Here is a 17717-nt window from a genome sequence, read left to right on the forward strand (position 1 = left end):
CCCCGCGCTCCCGGAAGTGAGGTGTCTCACCCTCGAAGTTCCGGCTCGCAGGGGGTGGAGGAGTGTTGTTAACCGGGCCGCCTCCGCAGTCGCGGGTTTGAGCGGGCTCGCGGCGGTGGGCTCCTGGTGAGTGCGCCGGGCGGGCCGGGGTGTGGTTGGGGTCGGGACCGGGACCTCCCCCCCGGGTCTCGGGGTCGGCCGCCCCGTCGCCCGCTTTCGGTCTGTCAGCGGGCGGCAGACCGCCGGCGCCGCGCGGCCGCTCTCCGAGGCTGGGCCCGCCGGCGACGCTCGCAGCTCCGGGCGCTTCCAGGTGCGCGATCGCGGGGCCGCCCGGGGTCCCCCTCAGTCTCGCCACTGCACCCCGTCGGTCGGCCGTTCCTCGGGGGCCCCGAGTGGACCCTCCCCGAGGGTTGGGGGGCACCAGGGTTCCAGGCTGACGGACCCGCCCGCTCCCGCGGGGCGCGGGTCGGAGCTGCCCACCCGGCCGAGCTGTCACCGGCCCGGGGGCGCCCCGGCGCCTCGGCCTCTCCCTGCCCCGCGCACGTTCCCGCTGCGGGAGGTGCCTGCCTCCTGCACCCACCGCTCACCCTCACTCAGGGGCAGCGGTGGCAGTTCGCCCCGCTCCGGCGATGCTCTGTCCCGCTGCCTCCCCGGGGGCACGGCGGGGACAGAGCCCGGGTTGGGACGCAGGACTGACCCGGCTGCAGGGCTGGCGGCGGATCGGCTAACCGCTCGGAGCCTTCGTTTTCCGTTTGTGAGATGGGGGCGTATGTGCTGCTCCCCTGTGATGAGTGTCAGGGCGGCATGAGCTTTCTTTTCTCGCTCCTGTGTGCCGACTGGGCGCTTCGGCGCCGGCCGGCCCGCGCCGTCTGGCACCGCACAGGGACTCCTTCCCGCGCAGGGCGCCGGCGGGGCGATGTTCCGCACCGCGGTGATGATGGCGGCCAGCCTGGCGCTGACCGGGGCCGTGGTGGCTCACGCCTACTACCTCAAGCACCAGTTCTACCCCACGGTGGTGTACCTGACCAAGTCCAGCCCCAGCATGGCGGTGAGTGGAGGGCAGGGGGGGGGGGGGGGACTGCGGGGAGGGCGGGCGGAGGTCGCCGAGGCCGAGGCGGGGCTGGAGGCGGGAGAGGAGGGGGCCGCCAGCTGCCGGACCTGGCTGCATTGTGAGGGGGCGTGGGCGCCCCTGAGTGATGAGCGTCAGGCACAGCGAAGCCCAAACCGTCGCCTCTCCGCTCCCAGGTCCTGTACATCCAGGCCTTCGTTCTCGTCTTCCTTTTGGGCAAGGTGATGGGCAAGGTGTTCTTCGGGCAGCTGAGGGCGGCGGAGATGGAGGTAAGACGGTTGTGGCCCGAGGTGGGGGCCGGGGAGCTGGGCAGGAAGACTGTCCGCGCTCTCATCGTGCCCTGCCCCACCCCCAGCACCTTCTGGAACGTTCCTGGTATGCGGTCACCGAGACTTGCCTGGCCTTCACCGTCTTCCGGGACGACTTCAGCCCCCGCTTCGTGGCGCTCTTCACCCTCCTCCTCTTCCTCAAGTGTTTCCACTGGCTGGCGGAGGACCGCGTGGACTTTGTGAGTAGGGCCGGGGGTTCTCTGGAGCAGAGAGTGGCCGGTGGGCAGGCTCGTGGACGGAGGGGGGCTGGGTTGGGGGTGTGGGGTGAGTCCCAGCCTCCCTGACGGGACCCCCTCTCTGCTCTGTCTCAGATGGAACGCAGCCCCAATATCTCCTGGCTCTTTCACTGCCGCATTGTCTGTGAGTGAGACCCGGGCGCGGGGAGAGGCGGGGACGAGGCACCGGGACCTGTACGCTAGAGCACAGGCTGCCCCCTCAGCCCCAGCTGTACAGGAAAGATAATTTAGGAAATTAATTTGCATCATCTCTGCCCTGTTCCACTCCAGAGCTTCTCAACTGCCTGGCCCCTTAGCTTTTTGCCTCCTCACCTGGAGCTTGGGCTGCCCCAGTGCCCCCACTAGGCAGGATTGGCGTTCCCAGGGGGCCAGGTGCAGTGGTATGTGCCCACCGGACTAGAGGCTGGGGCCATCCATTGTGGGCCTGAGGGTGGGAGCTGTCTTAGAGCATGAACTGGCTGCCAGGCCCTGGGCTGACCCCCCCAACCCCCATGTGGGGGTCCCCACAGCCCTTATGTTCCTCCTGGGTATCCTGGACTTCCTCTTCGTCAGCCATGCCTATCACAGCATCCTGACCCGTGGGGCCTCTGTGCAGCTGGTGTTTGGCTTTGAGGTAAACTGGCTCGGGAAGCTGGGAGGACAAGCCTGAGGTGGCACTGCATGTGCCTTGATAACCCAACAAACTTCATGAGCACCTGCTCTGCGGCCAGCCCCGTGCGGCCACCAAGGAGCAGCCTGCGTCGGTCCTAGCTCTGCACCCCTCCTAGGAGAGGGGAAGGTACAGAAAGAGGCGCGTGTGGAGGAGGGGCCTGACCTGGTGCTCAGGGAAGGCTTCCTGGAAGCTGATGCCAGAAGAGCTGGCTGTTGATGGACAAAAGGAGTTAGCTTGATGGACAGCTGGGGAGGTGTGTCCCTGGCAGAGGAAGAATGTGTCCATTGACAACAGCTCACTTTGTTGAATGCTTACTGTATGCCCGGCCTGTGCTGAGCACTTGACCTGCATCTCTTTTAATTAGCGAAGCAGCATTGTTATGAAGGAACAGTTAATTCTGGCATTTTACAGACAAGCAAACTAGTTCAGAGAGGTCTATGGGTTGCCAAAAGTCAGACCAGCTAGTGCGTGGAGGGGCTAGGAAGACCCCGGCTGTGTCCAAGCCTGTGCTTGTACTATTGGACCTGCTGTGCAGAGGCCTGGGGTAGCAGTGTGGCTGGGGCACGCGGGGGCTGCTTGCTTATGCCTCCCCCTCTCCCCTCCCTCCAGTACGCCATCCTGATGACTATGGTGCTCACCATCTTCATCAAATACGTGCTGCACTCCGTGGACCTTCAGAGCGAAAACCCCTGGGACAATAAGGCCGTGTACATGCTCTACACAGAGCTGTTTACAGGTGAGAGGAGCCTGGGCCTCCCCTGACCGGGACTAGTTTCTCCAGCTCTGCCTCCCAGGTCCTGTGACCTGCTCTCTGCACACTTCCCCGCAGGCTTCATCAAGGTTCTGCTCTATCTGGCTTTCATGACCATCATGATCAAGGTGCACACCTTCCCTCTGTTTGCCATCCGGCCTATGTACCTGGCCATGAGGTGAGCCCAGCTGGGCCGGGCCCTGCCACACCCCTGACCCCTATTTGATCCCTCCCCTTCCTCTCCCAACTTTCACTGAACCTGTCCTTTCAGGCAGTTCAAGAAAGCTGTGACAGACGCCATCATGTCTCGCCGAGCTATCCGCAACATGAACACACTGTAAGTGGGCCTGGCCTAGGTGCTCTCCTAAGCTCTGCCCCAGCTCTGGGTCTCCAGCCTCCAGCTCTGGTCCTGACATGTCCTTGGCCTGTTCTAACCAGGTACCCAGATGCCACCCCAGAGGAACTCCAGGCAATGGACAATGTATGCATCATCTGTCGAGAAGAGATGGTGACTGGTGCCAAGAAACTGCCCTGCAACCACATTTTCCATACCAGGTGGAGGAGCCCTGGGGAGTCTGCCCATCAGGGGACAGGCTCTGGGGGGCAGGTCCCTAGGGACCTGCTAATCATTGCCTGGTCTTAACCCCCAGCTGCCTGCGCTCCTGGTTCCAGCGGCAGCAGACCTGCCCTACTTGCCGTATGGATGTCCTTCGTGCATCGCTGCCAACCCAATCACCACCACCCCCTGAACCTGCGGATCAGGGACCACCACCTGCCCCCCACCCCCCACCACTCCTGCCCCAGCCCCCCAACTGTGAGTGACCCCTCATTTGGCCATTTGACACTGTCTAGTACTTGCCTTGGGCTAGGTATGGGAAATCAGAGTCCCTGCCCACTAGAAGCTCAGTCTGGGTGTGGTGATGGGGAGGTCATGGGAGGAGACATAGATGGTTGCAGTCATGTGTAGTCAGTGCTGAGCTCAGAGAGGACCTGTGGGAGCAGAGGACATAGCTCCCAACAGGCAGCGCCTTGCGTGTGATTTGGACTTTTTCTCATTCCCTCCTGTCCTCTCTCTGCAGTCCCCCAGGGCCTCCTACCTCCCTTTCCACCAGGCATGTTCCCTCTGTGGCCCCCCATGGCCCCCTTTCCACCCGTTCCACCTCCTCCCAGCTCAGGAGAGGCTGCGGCCCCTCCATCCACCAGCGCAGGTGAGCCCTCCGGGTACTGCAACAACCAGGGGGGCGGGAGTAGTGGAAGCAGAGGCCCCTCGACACTCACCGACTTCCTGTTCTTGCTCTTTAGCAGCCCTTTCTCGGCCCAGTGGAGCAGCCACAACCACAGCTGCTTCTGCTGCCTCTGCCCCGGCACCTGGCTCTGCCCCCACCGCCGAGGCTGCTCCCACCCCGGGCTTCCCCTTCCCCCCTCCCTGGATGGGCATGCCGCTGCCGCCACCCTTTGGTAAACGGGGACTCTCGGGGTTGTTCTGGTGGGTGGGGGGTGTCAGGCTCAGGCAACCCAGGCTGAGCCTCTCTCTCTCTCCAGCCTTCCCCCCAATGCCTGTGCCCCCTGCCGGCTTTGCTGGGCTGACCCCGGAGGAGCTGCGGGCTCTGGAAGGCCACGAGCGGCAGCACCTGGAGGCTCGGCTGCAGAGCCTGCGCAACATCCACACGCTGCTAGATGCTGCCATGCTGCAGATCAACCAGTACCTCACTGTACTCGCCTCCTTGGGGTATGTCTGCACAGGGAACCAGGGTGGGCACAGAGGCATGGAGCTGCCAGAAGGCTCCCAGGAGTGGTTTTTGCCCTTTTTCTTGTGCCATCCTGAGATGTCTGTTGATTCAGGCCACCTATCTGTAGGCACTCTTGGTGCCTTTTTATCCACTGCAGGCCTGTCTGGATCTCAGTACAGTAGAAGTGTGGATTATTAGAGAGCTGACTTTGAATCTTCTTACTTTATCTTTTTCTCAAGTCAAATTTCTCACAATTCTCAGTTTTAGTTCATTACCTGTACCCTCCTGATATATGGTGACACTGTGACTGGGAATCAGTGTCCCTGATCTGAGACAGCAAATAAAGTTAGTCACTTGGAGGCAGCCTGGCTCATGTTCAAATCCTGGTACCAACACTCAGGTGCTCTGTGGCCACCATTACCTTATTTGAATGGAAGAGGATCTCATTCCTGTTCACAGGTCATATGTACAAAGTGCCTGGCGCCCAGCAGTGACAGCACAGGTGTGGAGGGGAGCTGAGACCCGAGTGCTCTGTTGGATTCAGTGGGAGGTCTTAGCTGGTATCTTATAAGGTGCCCAGGGTGGAGACTGCAGTGCAAGTGAACAGGCCTTCAGTCCCGGCCTGCAAGTGGTTTCTAATTACCCTGATGTAGTCACAAGAATTCCTGCCTGCGGCCACTCATGTCTGTGGCCACTGAGCTGCAGAGACACGTCAGGCTGGACTCTATTTTATGTATTTTTATTGATTTCAGAGAGGAAGGAAGAGGGAGAGATAGAAACAGCAATGATGAGAGAGAACCATTGATTGGCTGCCTCTTGCATGCTCCCCCCCCCCCAACACTGGAGCTCACAACCCAGGTATGTGCCCTTGACTAGAATCGAACCCGGGACCCTTTAGTCTGCAGGCCGACCCTCTATCCGCCGAGCCAAACCGGCTAGGGCAGTGCCGGACTCTTATTCTGCAAGGCTTGCCAAGGACAGGATCATCTGCCAGTCATACCGGGTGCCAGAGCTGGGCTCACCTCTGTCCCTCCTCTTCCTAGGCCCCCCCGGCCGGCCACCTCAGTCAGCTCCAGTGAGGAGACTGCCCCTACAGTTGCTGCTGCCTCCTCCAGCAGCATCCCCAGCTCCGAGGCCACCACCCCGTCCACAGGAGCTTCCCCACCAGCCCCAGAACCTGAAAAGCCTTCAGGTAATTGTGGGCAGCCTACAGGGGGGAAGGGCAAGGGATTTCTCTGTTCCACTTCTGACCGCTCTGTCCCCAGGTCCTGAGTCCGTGGGCACCGAGGAGCTGCCTGAGGACGGGGAGCCTGACGCAGCGGAGCTCCGCCGCCGCCGCCTGCAGAAGCTGGAGTCCCCCGTCGCCCACTGACACCGCTCCAGGCCCGGCCGCTGCTCCCTCTCGAGCAGCCCTTGCTGGAACATGTCCCGCCACCAAGTGCCAGCTCCCTCTCTGTACCAGGGAGTAGTAACCCCACATCTGAGACAAAGGAGGTGGCATCCCCTAGGCCAAGTGGAAAGAGGCCTAAGGCCCAGTTGACTCCAGCCCTTAGAGTCCTTGGGCGGCCAAGGGGATCTGGAGTCAGTTCCAGCCTTCTCCAACCCTTCAGCCCTGTGTCCTGTTGGGGCCATGAAGGCAGAACAGCACAGCCTCTAAGAAGCCCTCTGACCCCCTCCCCCTTTCTGGGAGGAGGGGCAGCCCCCTGAGCCCACTTGGCGTGTGTGGAGTCACACTGCAGTGCCGAACAGTATTAGCTCCCATTCCTAAGTGTGGACTCGAGGGTCTGGGGGCAGGCCGGGAACTTGCTCCCTGGCCCACCAAGACTGGTACCGGTGTCCATTTTTACCCTCAATTCCCTGGAAGCCCTTTGTGGTGGTGGCTGTGTCCCTTACGCCCTGTGACATTTCCACGTCTTACTGGCAACCACACAACTCAGGGAAAGGAGTGCCTGGGGGCAGAGCAGCAGGAGGGCAGCACTGAGGGACACTGCCTACAAGGCCCCTCTCCCTGTAGCTTGTCTAAAGTGAGACTGTCCCTGCTCTCACCCAGCAGCCACTGCCCAGCCTCACTCCAGGCTGAGGGCCCGTGCGTCTGCTCCGGAACCACTGCGGAAGGCCACTTCTCCACTTACAGAACTTGTCTGAAGTTTAAAGAATTGGAGTGACTTCCTTGTATTTTCTTTGGCTTAAAACCTGTCTTTGGATTTGAATGCTTGACCCCAGGGAAGAGGAGCAGGAGTGCCAGACTCCTGGTCTTTCCAGTTGAGAAAAGGCTCTGGGCAGGTAGGGAAACAGGAGCCAAGGCCTGCCTGTCCGTCTTTTCCCCCTTGGTTTTGTGTTAAGTGAGTTGCTGGAGAGTTTCAGATGATTATTTAATTTGTAAATATTGTACAAATTTTAATAGCTTGAACTGTATATACAGCCAAATAAAAGCTTGCATTAACAATTGGTAGAGCTGGTGTCCGCATCAGTGAGCCGGGCTCCATTTTCTTGCTCAGGCTGTAGACTTGAGAGTGGCCTGGAATCTTCTGGGATGAGGGTTTATATAACCTAGCACTGTCCTTGGGCACATTGTTATTAAACTATTAGGAAGATATACCCATATTACATAAGAAAAAACAGCTCTAAAAAGATTACCCTGCTTTAGCCCAGAGGAAGCTAGGCTCTGAACCCTGACTTAGCCAGTCTGATACTGGGGTGGGGATGGGCTTTTGGCCCTCATGACAGGACACGTGTGAAGGTTCATTGGATGGGGATGGCAGGGGCAAAAGGCCAACATCTTCGTGCCTGCAAACCCCGTCCAGCCTTGATACCAGGTCATCAAGCTGGGAAGCATGCCATGTGCTGGGCTAAGAGCTCCCAAGCACCCCCTTGTGGGCAGATCAGCTACAGGGAATCACTAATTACTGGAGCTGGAAACCCAACCAGGCCTAACTCTGGAATAGAGCAGAAGTGAGTGAGCCTTCTGCCTCACCATGGGTAGAAAAGATGAGCTCGGGCTGACGAGGGCACGCTGTGCCCCATGCCCAGCACTGCACATATAACTGAAGGCTTCCAGGACCCCTGTCATTCATCTGTGTTCTCCGTAGCCTCCACAAGCCAGGTCTGGCTAGAGGAAGAGCTTGGGAATGTTTGCAGCAGGAAGTCTTAAGGACCAAGGAAGGAAGGTTCCCAATGGTTCTGTCCTGTGCTACCCTCCCCTAAACACCAGAGGGGCAGTCAACAACCTACAGAATTTGAGTAACTGACCCCAGTAGCTCCAATGAAGAAAAAGCAGGAATAAACCAAAATCAGGGGCAGGGGGGACAGCAACTAATGCCCCCCACTAGCTCAGCTGTTTCTAGTGGGTCTCCAATGTAAGATAGCCCTCCCTCAGTGCTGGCATCTGTGCAGATGGTCCTGTTTCCCGCTTTATGCAAGCAAGGTCTGCGCCAAAGCCCTTTAGCCCTCACTCTACCTTGCCCAAACCCTCAGCCCTAGTCCGTACCCCAATCCTAGCTGCTTTAACACCTGCCTCCCTCCTGAGGTCCCCTGGACTCCAGTCTGTGGGGGATGCTGTCATGCAGGCTGCTCAGCTAGGCCTCAGAAGCCCTTCTCTAAGAGCCAGGTTTTTAGCTGCTGGTCAAAGTAGCCCTTGATCCGCAGGGTACCTGTCACCTCATTGACCTGGGTGATAGGTGTCTTCCCCAGCAGCGGGCTCAGAAAGTCTTCCACATCCTTCTGCAGGGCCTGGGGGAAGATGACAAATCAGGCCTGGTCAGGAGACCCGTCACCTCTAGAGGACTCCCATCCCTTCAGCCCTGAAAAGGCCACACTCAGACCCTGACCCACCCACACACTTACCCAAATGTCTCCCTCCACCTTCCGGATCACAGTCATCTGACGGTTGCCATGTGTGATGTCTTTATAGACAGGGATGTTGTGCATCCGAGAGCGCCGCACAAAGTAAGGCAGGTCGGGTGGAGGGTCTGGGACAGGGAGGGATGGTGATAAGCCAAGTCTTCCCAGGCCTCATCCCACCTCAGTCAAGGCCTTTCTCCTCAGGCTGCAGAAGTCTACGGCACAGCCACCTCCAGACTTCAGGTCAGGAGACCTGCTCCGTCCCTAAGTTTAGAGCCAGGACTCTAGTAGCCCAAGGCCCAGACAGGGCCTGGCACCGGAAGGTGCTCAAGAAGAAATTAAGTGAGGGCCATTCCTCCCTGGATATTCAGGTCCCCCTGTGGGACCAATCCTTGCCCTTCTCCTTGGGGTCAGGGAGACTAATGTGAATCTCTGGCACAAAGGCACGGAGAGCTACAAGTACTGAACACCACCACATGCTGGGCTCTGCACTAAGTGCTTTATGGTGCCGGGCAGACTATCTCCATCTTGCTGAGACTGAGGTTGGGAGAAGCTGACCCAGAACTGCCCAACTCCCAAGCTGAGTTCTCAATTATGGTACATGGACTCCTGCGGGTGGGGGTGGAGGTGGGAAGAGAAGGAGTCCAAGCTCTGGGGTCTTCTCTCTATGCTTCTTTTCCTGCATGGGAAGACCTTATCCCAGTAGTGTGGATGGATGGTTACTTGTGAAACAGGGCTCCATTCCTGGGCCCTTCCTTGAACATGAAACAGGTACTAGTCCTCAAAACAAGTCCTGAAACCACTGAGTTCAGTGGCAGCTGGGGCAGGCCAACCACCAAGGAGGGGTACTTCCCTGTCACCTTCAAGCCATCCCCATGATCTAGCTCACCTCTGGGGGGCTGCCAGCCGCTAGGAGTAGGATAATGTTCATGCTTCGGGGGCTCCGGAATGCTGGTGGGGGGTAACAGGCGTTCCACAAACTGGTATTCATCCACAGACTCCACGAAGCGGGGGTAACTGGGAGGCCCCTGGGTCTGGCTCTGAGGCAAAAACAAAAAGCAACCATCAGCGTACTCACCACCCACCCACCCACCACAACAGAACTTCAGTAAGTAGTGAAAGGAAACATTACAGGTAGAGAGAACGGTATAAATGAATGTCTGAAGATAGGAAAGCACCAGACTTTAGTTTGTCAGGGTGCAGATGGGACTGGAAAAGAAGTTCAAGTATTCTGAAGGCCTGCCTCTCAGTCCCTCCTGGGACCCAAATAACAAGACAACTGGAGAGGAGAAACCAAGATGGCGGCATAGGTAAACACCAGAGTTTCCTGCCTCGAACAACCACTTCAAAAATACAACTAAAAGACGGAACAGACATCATCTAGAACCATAGAAAGGCTGGCTGAGTGGAAATTCCACAACTAGGAGGAAAGAGAAAAGCATACCGAGACTAAGGAGGCGCAGTGCACAAGTAAAATACTAAGGTGCGGAGGTGCATGCGGAGCAGGCTGGCGGCTGAGGGCGCAGTTGTCATTTTCAATCGGGAGTGAGTCTCAGGCTCTGAGCTCCAGTTCTGGGCAAGTCTCTGGGGACCCAGACTCATACGGGAGAAGCAGGACTGTCTGGCATCGGTCGGAACTTGAGGGCAGCTTTCTCTCGGAGGGGCTTGCAGTGATTACCAGGACACTGAGAAGCGGAGCCTCTGACAGCAGCCATAACTGCTAGCCCTGCCCTGTTGATCCGGTGGGACCCACCCTGCCCAAGCCCTACAGGGAAGCTTTTGCTGGATAGCCTCAGGCAGAGGCTAGATTAGCACCTCCCTAGAGATCCAGGAGCCAGTATACCCAGAGGTCAGAGTGGGACCATCCAGTTTGCAGCTCCGTGGAACCATAAAGGACACACTAAGGGGGCAAACTCAGTGAGCACCAAAGCCCCATTGAAGCAAGTCTTGCCCCGGAGGGGTGTCTCCAGCACCGAAGTTCTCCCACTGCAGACACAGCTGATTCTCACAGCCAATTGGCCTGGAGGTCAATTCCTCCCAGTGATACCTACAACAATCAAGGCTTAACTACAACAAGACTGTGCACAAAGCCCACAAGGGGGTGCACCAAGAGTGTCCACCTCAGGTAATTGGGGAGGCTGAACCACTGGGCCCTAGAGGACACTTAGCACAGAAAACCACTTTATCAACACAGGGAAGCATAAAAAATGCGGAGACAAAGAAAAAGGACACAATGACAGAAATGGAGGAAAGCAAACTACTGGATATAGAGTTCAAAACCACACTTTTAAGGTTTTTCAAGAATTTTCTAGAAACTGCCGATAAACTTAATGAGACCTACAAGAAATCTAATGAGACCCTTGAGGTTGTGATAAAGGACCAACTAGAAATTAAGCATACACTGACTGAAATAAAGAATATTATACTGAATCCCAACAGCACACTAGAGGATCGCAAGAATCAAGTCAACAATTTGAAATATGAAAAAGCAAAAAACACCCAACCAGAAAAGCAAAATGAAAAAAGAATTCAAAAATACGAAGATAGTGTAAGGAGCCTCTGGGACAGCTTCAAGCGTACCAACATCAGAATTATAGGGGTGCCAGAAGAAGAGAGAGCAAGATATTGAAAACCTATTTGAAGAAATAATGACAGAAAACTTCCCCTACCTGGTGAAAGAAATATACTTACAAGTCCAGGAAGCACAGAGAACCCCAAACAAAAGGAATCCAAAGAGGACCACACCAAGACACATCATCATTAAAATGCCAAGAGCAAAAGACAAAGAGAGAATCTTAAAAGCAGCAAGAGAAAGAAACTCAGTTACCTACAAGGGAATACCCATGTGACTGTCAGCTGATTTCTCAACAGAAACTTTGCAGGCCAGAAGGGAGTGGCAAGAAATATTCAAAGTGATGAATGCCAAGAACCTACAACCAAGATTACTTTATGCAGCAAAGCTATCATTCAGAATTGAAGGTCAGATAAAGAGCTTCACAGATAAGAAAAAGCTAAAGGAGTTCATCACCACCAAACCAGTATTATATGAAATGCTGAAAGGTATCCTTTAAGAAGAGGAAGAAGAAGAAAAAGGTAAAGATACAGATTATGAACAACAAATACACATCTATCAACAAGTGAATCTGAAAATCAAGTGAATAATCTGATGAACAGAATGAACTGGTGATTATAATAGAATCAGGGGCATAGAACGGGAGTGGACTGGCTATTCTTGGGGGGAAAGGGGTGAGGGGGATGCGGGAAGAGACTGGACAAAAATCGTGCACCTATGGATGAGGACAGTGGGTAGGGAGTGAGTGAAGAGGATGGGGTGGGAACTGGGTGGAGGGGAGTTATGGGGGGAAAAAAGAGGAACAACTGTAATAATCTGAACAATAAAGATTTAATTAATCAAAAAAAAAACCTGCCTTGAAAATCTAAAAAAAAAAAAAGACAACTGGAAATCTGAGCAATGTGGCATAATTCAATATAGAAAGTTTCTTTTATTTATTTATTTTTTTAAGTTGACAAACTTTTATTTAAGGAATTTCATGTTCTGAGTTCTTCCACTGCCTTAGTTCCTCCTGAGTTTGAGTCTTAATCATCTTATTCCCTTTTTTGCTCAATCCTGATGTCATTTCAGTCAGTCCTATAATCGTTGGGAACTAATTTCTTCAAGCAATTTACTTTAGGGCCGCCGTTAGGGTCTGAGTAAATGGATCTGCCTGGTTTTTTAATTTCAGACACCCTCTAAAGATGAGTAAGTTGAAATCTTCACTCCTAAGCTATCACTCCCTAGAATAGTACAGATATTCAGGATATACAAAAATACCTAAAGAGTAAGACATAAATCCAGATATTGTGTTCTCCAAGATAAAACCCTAATTAAAAAAAAAAAAAGAACTTATAGTGTTATCAACAGCAAAATTAGGGGAGGGTGGGGGTAAAGGGAAGAGATCAACTAAAGGACTTGTATGCATGCATATAAGCCAAACCAATGGACACGGACAACAGGGGGATGAGAGCATGAGTGGGGGTGGGGGAGGTTGGGGGTTAATGGGGGGATGAGGACACATTTGTAATACCCTAACCAATAAAGAAATTAAAGATAAAAACAAACAAACAAACAAAAAACAGCAAAATTAAAATACTAAAGCAGTATGGTTAATATTTCCTTTATATTCTATGCTTTTTAAATTATTAATCCTACAGTCCTGGACCCAGTGTTTTAGGTATCATGTTCCTTCTTATATGTATCAAAACTCATACTGAGCAATGAGTTCTGGGTTGCAAAAGAGGCTTCATTGTTAGCACCTACATGGAAAGTTTCTTTTAAATATTCTACTGAAATATTCTATCTAGTTCTGGGTTAGGCATTTTCAACAACCCTGATAGTTTTCCACTCACACTCACCCCACGTGATCCTCCTTTACCTGGAAGGTTTCAGCCTCATACACACACGGCCAGGCAGCATACAAGTGCTCTGCAGGTATTGTTTTCATTTAATTCTATAACGCGGCGTATTTTATCACACACTTTTTTAATCCAAGGAAGATGAAGACATTCAGCAATCTACCCTAAGGTCACACTCCAAATTCTGTCCTCCCATCCTGCAGCTTTCAGATCCTTTTTGGACACTTATCCCGACAGATACCCCGGAGTCCTGCGTGACAGGCGCCGGGGTGACAATGAGGCCAGGGAAGCAGGGTGCAGCGGCCTGTATGTCATGAGCTCTAGGTTCCCAGTAGTGTCGCCAATGATGAATGGGGTCGCTCTGTGAACCCGTTATTCCCCTTGAGTTAGGCAGCGCAGCCCCGCCCAGTGCCGACTCACCGAGGTTGTCCTCCAATCAGGTTCTAACCCCACCCCCGGAAGCGCGCACCAGGTCCTGTCACCTCCCTTCTCAATCTTGCATCTCAGTTACAGAAAAGGTCTCCCTCATCAGATGGGAAAACGACGGCCCCAACGGGAATGCGGTTTTCAGGGTTAAAAGGAAGAACAGCGAGCCTCACACCCAGCCCTCTGCCCCCCGCTCCACGCTCAGTACTCTCACCAGCCGCCGCAGCGCGCCGCCCGGCTGCACGCCGACCCTCCAGCGCCGCAGCAAAGCCGGGAACACGGCCGCGGCCATCTTGAACGCCCCCAGCTTAGCTTCCTGCGCGCGCAACCCGCCGAGCCCCACGCTTCCCGCGCACGCCCCGCGAGACCGGAAAAACGCCTACGCGAGCGTCAAGGGGCGGGGTTACGACGCCGTGGGCGGCCTAAGTAGCCGAGGTTCTCGTCGGCGCGCAGCAGTGACGTTAGACGCAGCAAGCGCTTAGGACGCGTACGCTCCTCTTCCTTCCTCTTTCTCGACTCCATCTTCGCGGGAGCGGCACAGGCCGCAGTTCAGGTAGAGTTGGGGGCACGGCTGAGTCCGGGGGGCTTCCTAGCAGGTTGGCTGCGAGGTCAGAGGGCGCGGGAAGAACAGAGGAGGAGAGGTTGCTGCGTGGGCCAGGTTCTTGTCCCCACCCGTCCTCCCTGGCAGGCGGGCAGGCCGGCCGGCCGGCCCTGTCTTACCCACGTGAGACCTGCGATCGCCCCCGACCCGCCACCGATTCTCCGACGCCCGCTCTCCCAGAATATTCCTTCTCTCACAAGCGTTCCTTTTCCTCAGTCGCCGACATGCAGCTGTTTGTCCGCGCCCAGGAGCTACACACCCTCGAGGTGACCGGCCGGGAGACTGTCTCCCAGATCAAGGTAAGGCGGCGTGGTGCACCGCGGGCGCCGTATTCGTGTGCTCTTTAACCTCGCTCCCTGCGGGAACGCTCATGAGCCTCGTGTTTGCTTGTAGGCTCATGTAGCCTCGCTGGAGGGCATCGCTCCCGAAGATCAAGTCGTGCTCCTGGCGGGCACACCCCTGGAGGATGAGGCTACCCTGGGCCAGTGTGGGGTGGAGGCGCTGTCCACTCTGGAAGTAGCCGCCCGCATGCTTGGAGGTGAGCTGGGGAGGACTGCCCTTTGAACTGCTTGTAAGCACATAATGAGATCAGTGTCCTTAACCCGGGGTGGTTCTTCCTGTTTACCTTGGGTTTAACTCTTTGTTTGTTTTGGTATCCTCACCCCAGGATATTTTTTCCGTTGGTTTTCAGGAGAGTGAGGGGGAGGTGGGGAGGGGGAGAGAGAGAGGAACATTGATGTGAGAAAGAGACATCCATTGGTTGTCTCCCACATCCGCCCCACTGTGCCAGGGATGGAACCTGCAACCCAGGTACATGCTCTTGACCAGGAATTGAACGAGTGACCCTTCTGTGTGCAGGCTTGGCACTAACCACTGAGAATGCCAGCCAGGGCAGAATTAACTCCTTTTTAAAAATACTTTATTGTTGAAAGTGTTACACGTCTCCTTTCCCCCACATTGATCTCTCCCTGCCTGCTTCACCCCTCCCCGCCCCAGCACATGTCCCTGCCCCCCTACTATCTCTGTCCTTTGGCAGAAGTAACTCTTGAGAGGTCCCTGGAAGACTGAACTAGAATGTAATTCTATTTCAGTCACTTACTAGATCTTTGCCTATTTCCCAGTTTCCTCATTAAAATTAGGAGGTTAGCCGTAACCGGTTTGGCTCAGTGGATAGAGCGTCGGCCTGCGGACTGAAAGGTCCCAGGTTCGATTCCGGTCAAGGGCATGTACCTTGGTTGCCGGCACATGCCCAGTGGGGGGTGTGCAGGAGGCAGCTGATCAATGTTTCTCTCTCATCGATGTTTCTATCTCTCTATCTCTCTCCCTTCCTCTCTGTAAAAAATCAATAAAATATAATAAAAATTAGGAGGTTAGACCAGATCCCCAAGGTGCTTTTCAGTTCTTACTTAAAGTCAAGGGGCTAGGAAATCCTGAAGTGAAACCTAGAACATGCCAGGCTAATTCCTGGTCAGATGTCAAATCTCTGCAATTTTGTTCTCATTTCCTGTTGAGCCCAGCTCACCTTTAAAGGCTTGAGTTGAGGAAGAGAGAATTCTGCTGGGTGGGGCCTTCTTGCTCCTAACCGCTTGCTGTCCTTTTCCACCATAGGTAAAGTCCACGGTTCTCTGGCCCGTGCTGGGAAAGTAAGAGGTCAGACCCCCAAGGTAAGTGCAGTATTAGTGGTGTCCTTTGGACTTAGTTTTTTACTCTCACAGATAAGCTAAGACCTTTGGCTTTTGACCAGGGTCTGATCAGCCTTCCCTTTCCCAGGTGGCCAAACAGGAGAAAAAGAAGAAGAAGACTGGTCGGGCCAAGCGACGGATGCAGTACAACCGGCGTTTTGTCAATGTTGTGCCCACCTTTGGCAAGAAGAAGGGCCCCAATGCCAACTCTTAAAGTCCTTTGTAATCTGGTTTTCTCTAATAAAGCCACTTAGCCCAGTCATCTCATTTCATCTTAATTTGCAGGGCCTCAGGGTGAGAGGAGGCTTCTAGGGCTGGTGGTATGTCCACTGGAACAGTGAGGTCCATTTTGGTTTCTTGATATTGTCAAGTGAGGCAGAGGCCCTTGATGGGTAGAGGGGGTGAGAGGGTGGTAAACTACAAGAAAAGGCTTCCCATGAAAACGTGCCAGTCCTTCCTTCAAATGGAGAGTTGGGGAAATTTCTGATACCAGATAACTTGATAATTCCCCCAAATCCGTCTCTCTCTCTTTTTTTTGTTTTTGTTTTGTTCTTTTAAACAAGATAGGAATCGTTGTGGGTGTTTTATAGAGGTAGCAATGGAAGGGGAGGAGTTCTAGGAGAAAAAAATATCAGGGAATGCCAATCTGTCCTTTTCCTGAACTTGGACCAGCTATGGCCTTAGTGGGGCTCAGTGCAGAAGTTTGGTTTGCCCAGCTTTGGAAAGTATCCTGATTATATTGGCACTGTGGTGACCTTGTTCGTACTTAACCTAATCAGAACTCAGGCTGGTCAGTTGATTGTTTCACTGTTCCCAAAAGTTGAGTTCTCTTGAACTGATACAAGTTTCCTGCTAGCAACACATGCATACCCACACATTTATTCTAAGGTTTTTTAACCTGCTGCTGCTTAGAATAAAGCCCATGGTATAAAGAGAGACCTTGGGCTCTAGACTTAGACTGCCTTGAGTTTTGATCCTTGTTCCATTTATAATCTATATCTATACATATAAAAGCCTAAGTGACCTTTATGATAGTATGACTGGAACAACTGGTTGCTATGATGTGCACTGACCACCAGGGGCAGATGCTCAATGAAGGAGCTTACCCCAGCCCATAGGCCCCCACTGGCAATGGGGTCTGCTGGCCAAACCCCGGGTCCCTCCCCCTGGCTGGCAGGCCCCCATCACCAGATCTTGGCTGGGCACCTGGGCTGGAACAGGGAACTGAGGGTGGGTGGCAGCAGACAGGGCCCCTTTCCCAGGGGGGCCAAGGGCCAGCTCCCTCCTAAGAGCCAGGAGCCAACCTCCTGGGTCCCTCCCCCTGGCCGCCAGTTCCTGATCACCTGATTGTGGCTGGGCCCTGGGCTGGAATGGGGAACCTGGGGTGGGTGGCAAGAGAATGGGGAGGCAGGAAACCTAGGGACCCTACCTGTGCATGAATTTCATGCACGTGGCCTCTAGTTATTTAATATTTCTGGTCAAGTAGCTCAGAGCATTGTCCCAATAAGCGAAGGTTGCAGGTTTGATCCCTGGTCAGGACACATAGAAGTAAGTGAGGAAACTAAAGTGTTCATAAACTTAAAGTAAGTGTAACGAACGGGGTTGGGTAAACACATACTATCCTAGTTAATCAGATGGTAAGATGATGAAAGTTCTAGCGGAAAGAACCGCAGTCAGACATGGAGTGGAGTTTAGGTCCAAATACAGTGGAGAGTCATCAAGGGCAGGGCTGGGTTTTCAGCAAGGGCCTGATATGAACTGACTTGTGACCTAACATTTCAGCTGGCTGATTTTTCTGGAGGGCCGGCAAGAAAGTTAAGGGGGTATCATCCAGTTGATTGGCAAGGAACTTGGAGCACCAGTGGTGGTGGAGATGTAAAAAAATGAACAGGCTTGATTGTCTCACTGCTTCACTCATCAACTCACTTTAAACAGACTTGCAGGTCATCAAACCCATCCCGATCTTGGTAGAGAAACATGATTGATAG

General features: G+C 54.1%; 3 protein-coding genes and 1 non-coding gene across 11 annotated transcripts; 2 read left to right on the plus strand and 2 right to left on the minus strand.

The window, feature by feature from the left end:
- The first annotated feature begins 613 nt into the window (after positions 1 to 613).
- SYVN1 (synoviolin 1) lies at positions 614 to 7219 on the plus strand. 7 transcript variants are annotated; one of them, XM_059710143.1, is made up of 15 exons: positions 771 to 1048; positions 1246 to 1338; positions 1425 to 1577; positions 1710 to 1758; positions 2144 to 2247; positions 2896 to 3022; positions 3116 to 3215; positions 3309 to 3374; positions 3476 to 3592; positions 3688 to 3851; positions 4117 to 4245; positions 4340 to 4495; positions 4580 to 4766; positions 5811 to 5959; positions 6033 to 7219. In XM_059710143.1, exons 1-15 carry the CDS (start codon positions 917 to 919, stop codon positions 6137 to 6139), a joined length of 1833 nt encoding a protein of 610 aa, XP_059566126.1. In that variant the 5' UTR covers positions 771 to 916; the 3' UTR covers positions 6140 to 7219. The 7 variants fall into 7 exon arrangements, with proteins under 7 accessions (XP_059566124.1, XP_059566125.1, XP_059566126.1 ...); XM_059710144.1 differs by having other exon boundaries at positions 4343 to 4495; XM_059710141.1 differs by lacking the exon at positions 1710 to 1758 and having other exon boundaries at positions 614 to 1048.
- On the minus strand, positions 7126 to 13792 carry MRPL49 (mitochondrial ribosomal protein L49). Its single transcript, XM_059710162.1, has 4 exons — positions 13661 to 13792; positions 9497 to 9647; positions 8611 to 8735; positions 7126 to 8496 (listed from the first exon to the last, which is right to left on the minus strand). Exons 1-4 carry the CDS (start codon positions 13736 to 13738, stop codon positions 8350 to 8352), a joined length of 501 nt encoding a protein of 166 aa, XP_059566145.1. The 5' UTR covers positions 13739 to 13792; the 3' UTR covers positions 7126 to 8349.
- On the minus strand, positions 12844 to 12973 carry LOC132242458 (small nucleolar RNA SNORA40). The gene has a single exon (XR_009454644.1). It is a non-coding gene; the product is annotated as a small nucleolar RNA SNORA40 (small nucleolar RNA).
- A 65-nt stretch (positions 13793 to 13857) lies between the features above and the next one.
- Positions 13858 to 15991, plus strand: FAU (FAU ubiquitin like and ribosomal protein S30 fusion). 2 transcript variants are annotated; one of them, XM_059710163.1, is made up of 5 exons: positions 13858 to 13999; positions 14264 to 14346; positions 14441 to 14585; positions 15656 to 15711; positions 15818 to 15991. In XM_059710163.1, exons 2-5 carry the CDS (start codon positions 14272 to 14274, stop codon positions 15941 to 15943), a joined length of 402 nt encoding a protein of 133 aa, XP_059566146.1. In that variant the 5' UTR covers positions 13858 to 13999; positions 14264 to 14271; the 3' UTR covers positions 15944 to 15991. The 2 variants fall into 2 exon arrangements, with proteins under 2 accessions (XP_059566146.1, XP_059566147.1); XM_059710164.1 differs by lacking the exon at positions 13858 to 13999 and adding an exon at positions 14033 to 14170.
- Positions 15992 to 17717: the final 1726 nt, after the last annotated feature.

Source organism: Myotis daubentonii, chromosome 9, assembly GCF_963259705.1.
Source record: "Myotis daubentonii chromosome 9, mMyoDau2.1, whole genome shotgun sequence".
In the NCBI taxonomy this organism is placed as follows: Eukaryota; Metazoa; Chordata; class Mammalia; order Chiroptera; family Vespertilionidae; genus Myotis; species Myotis daubentonii.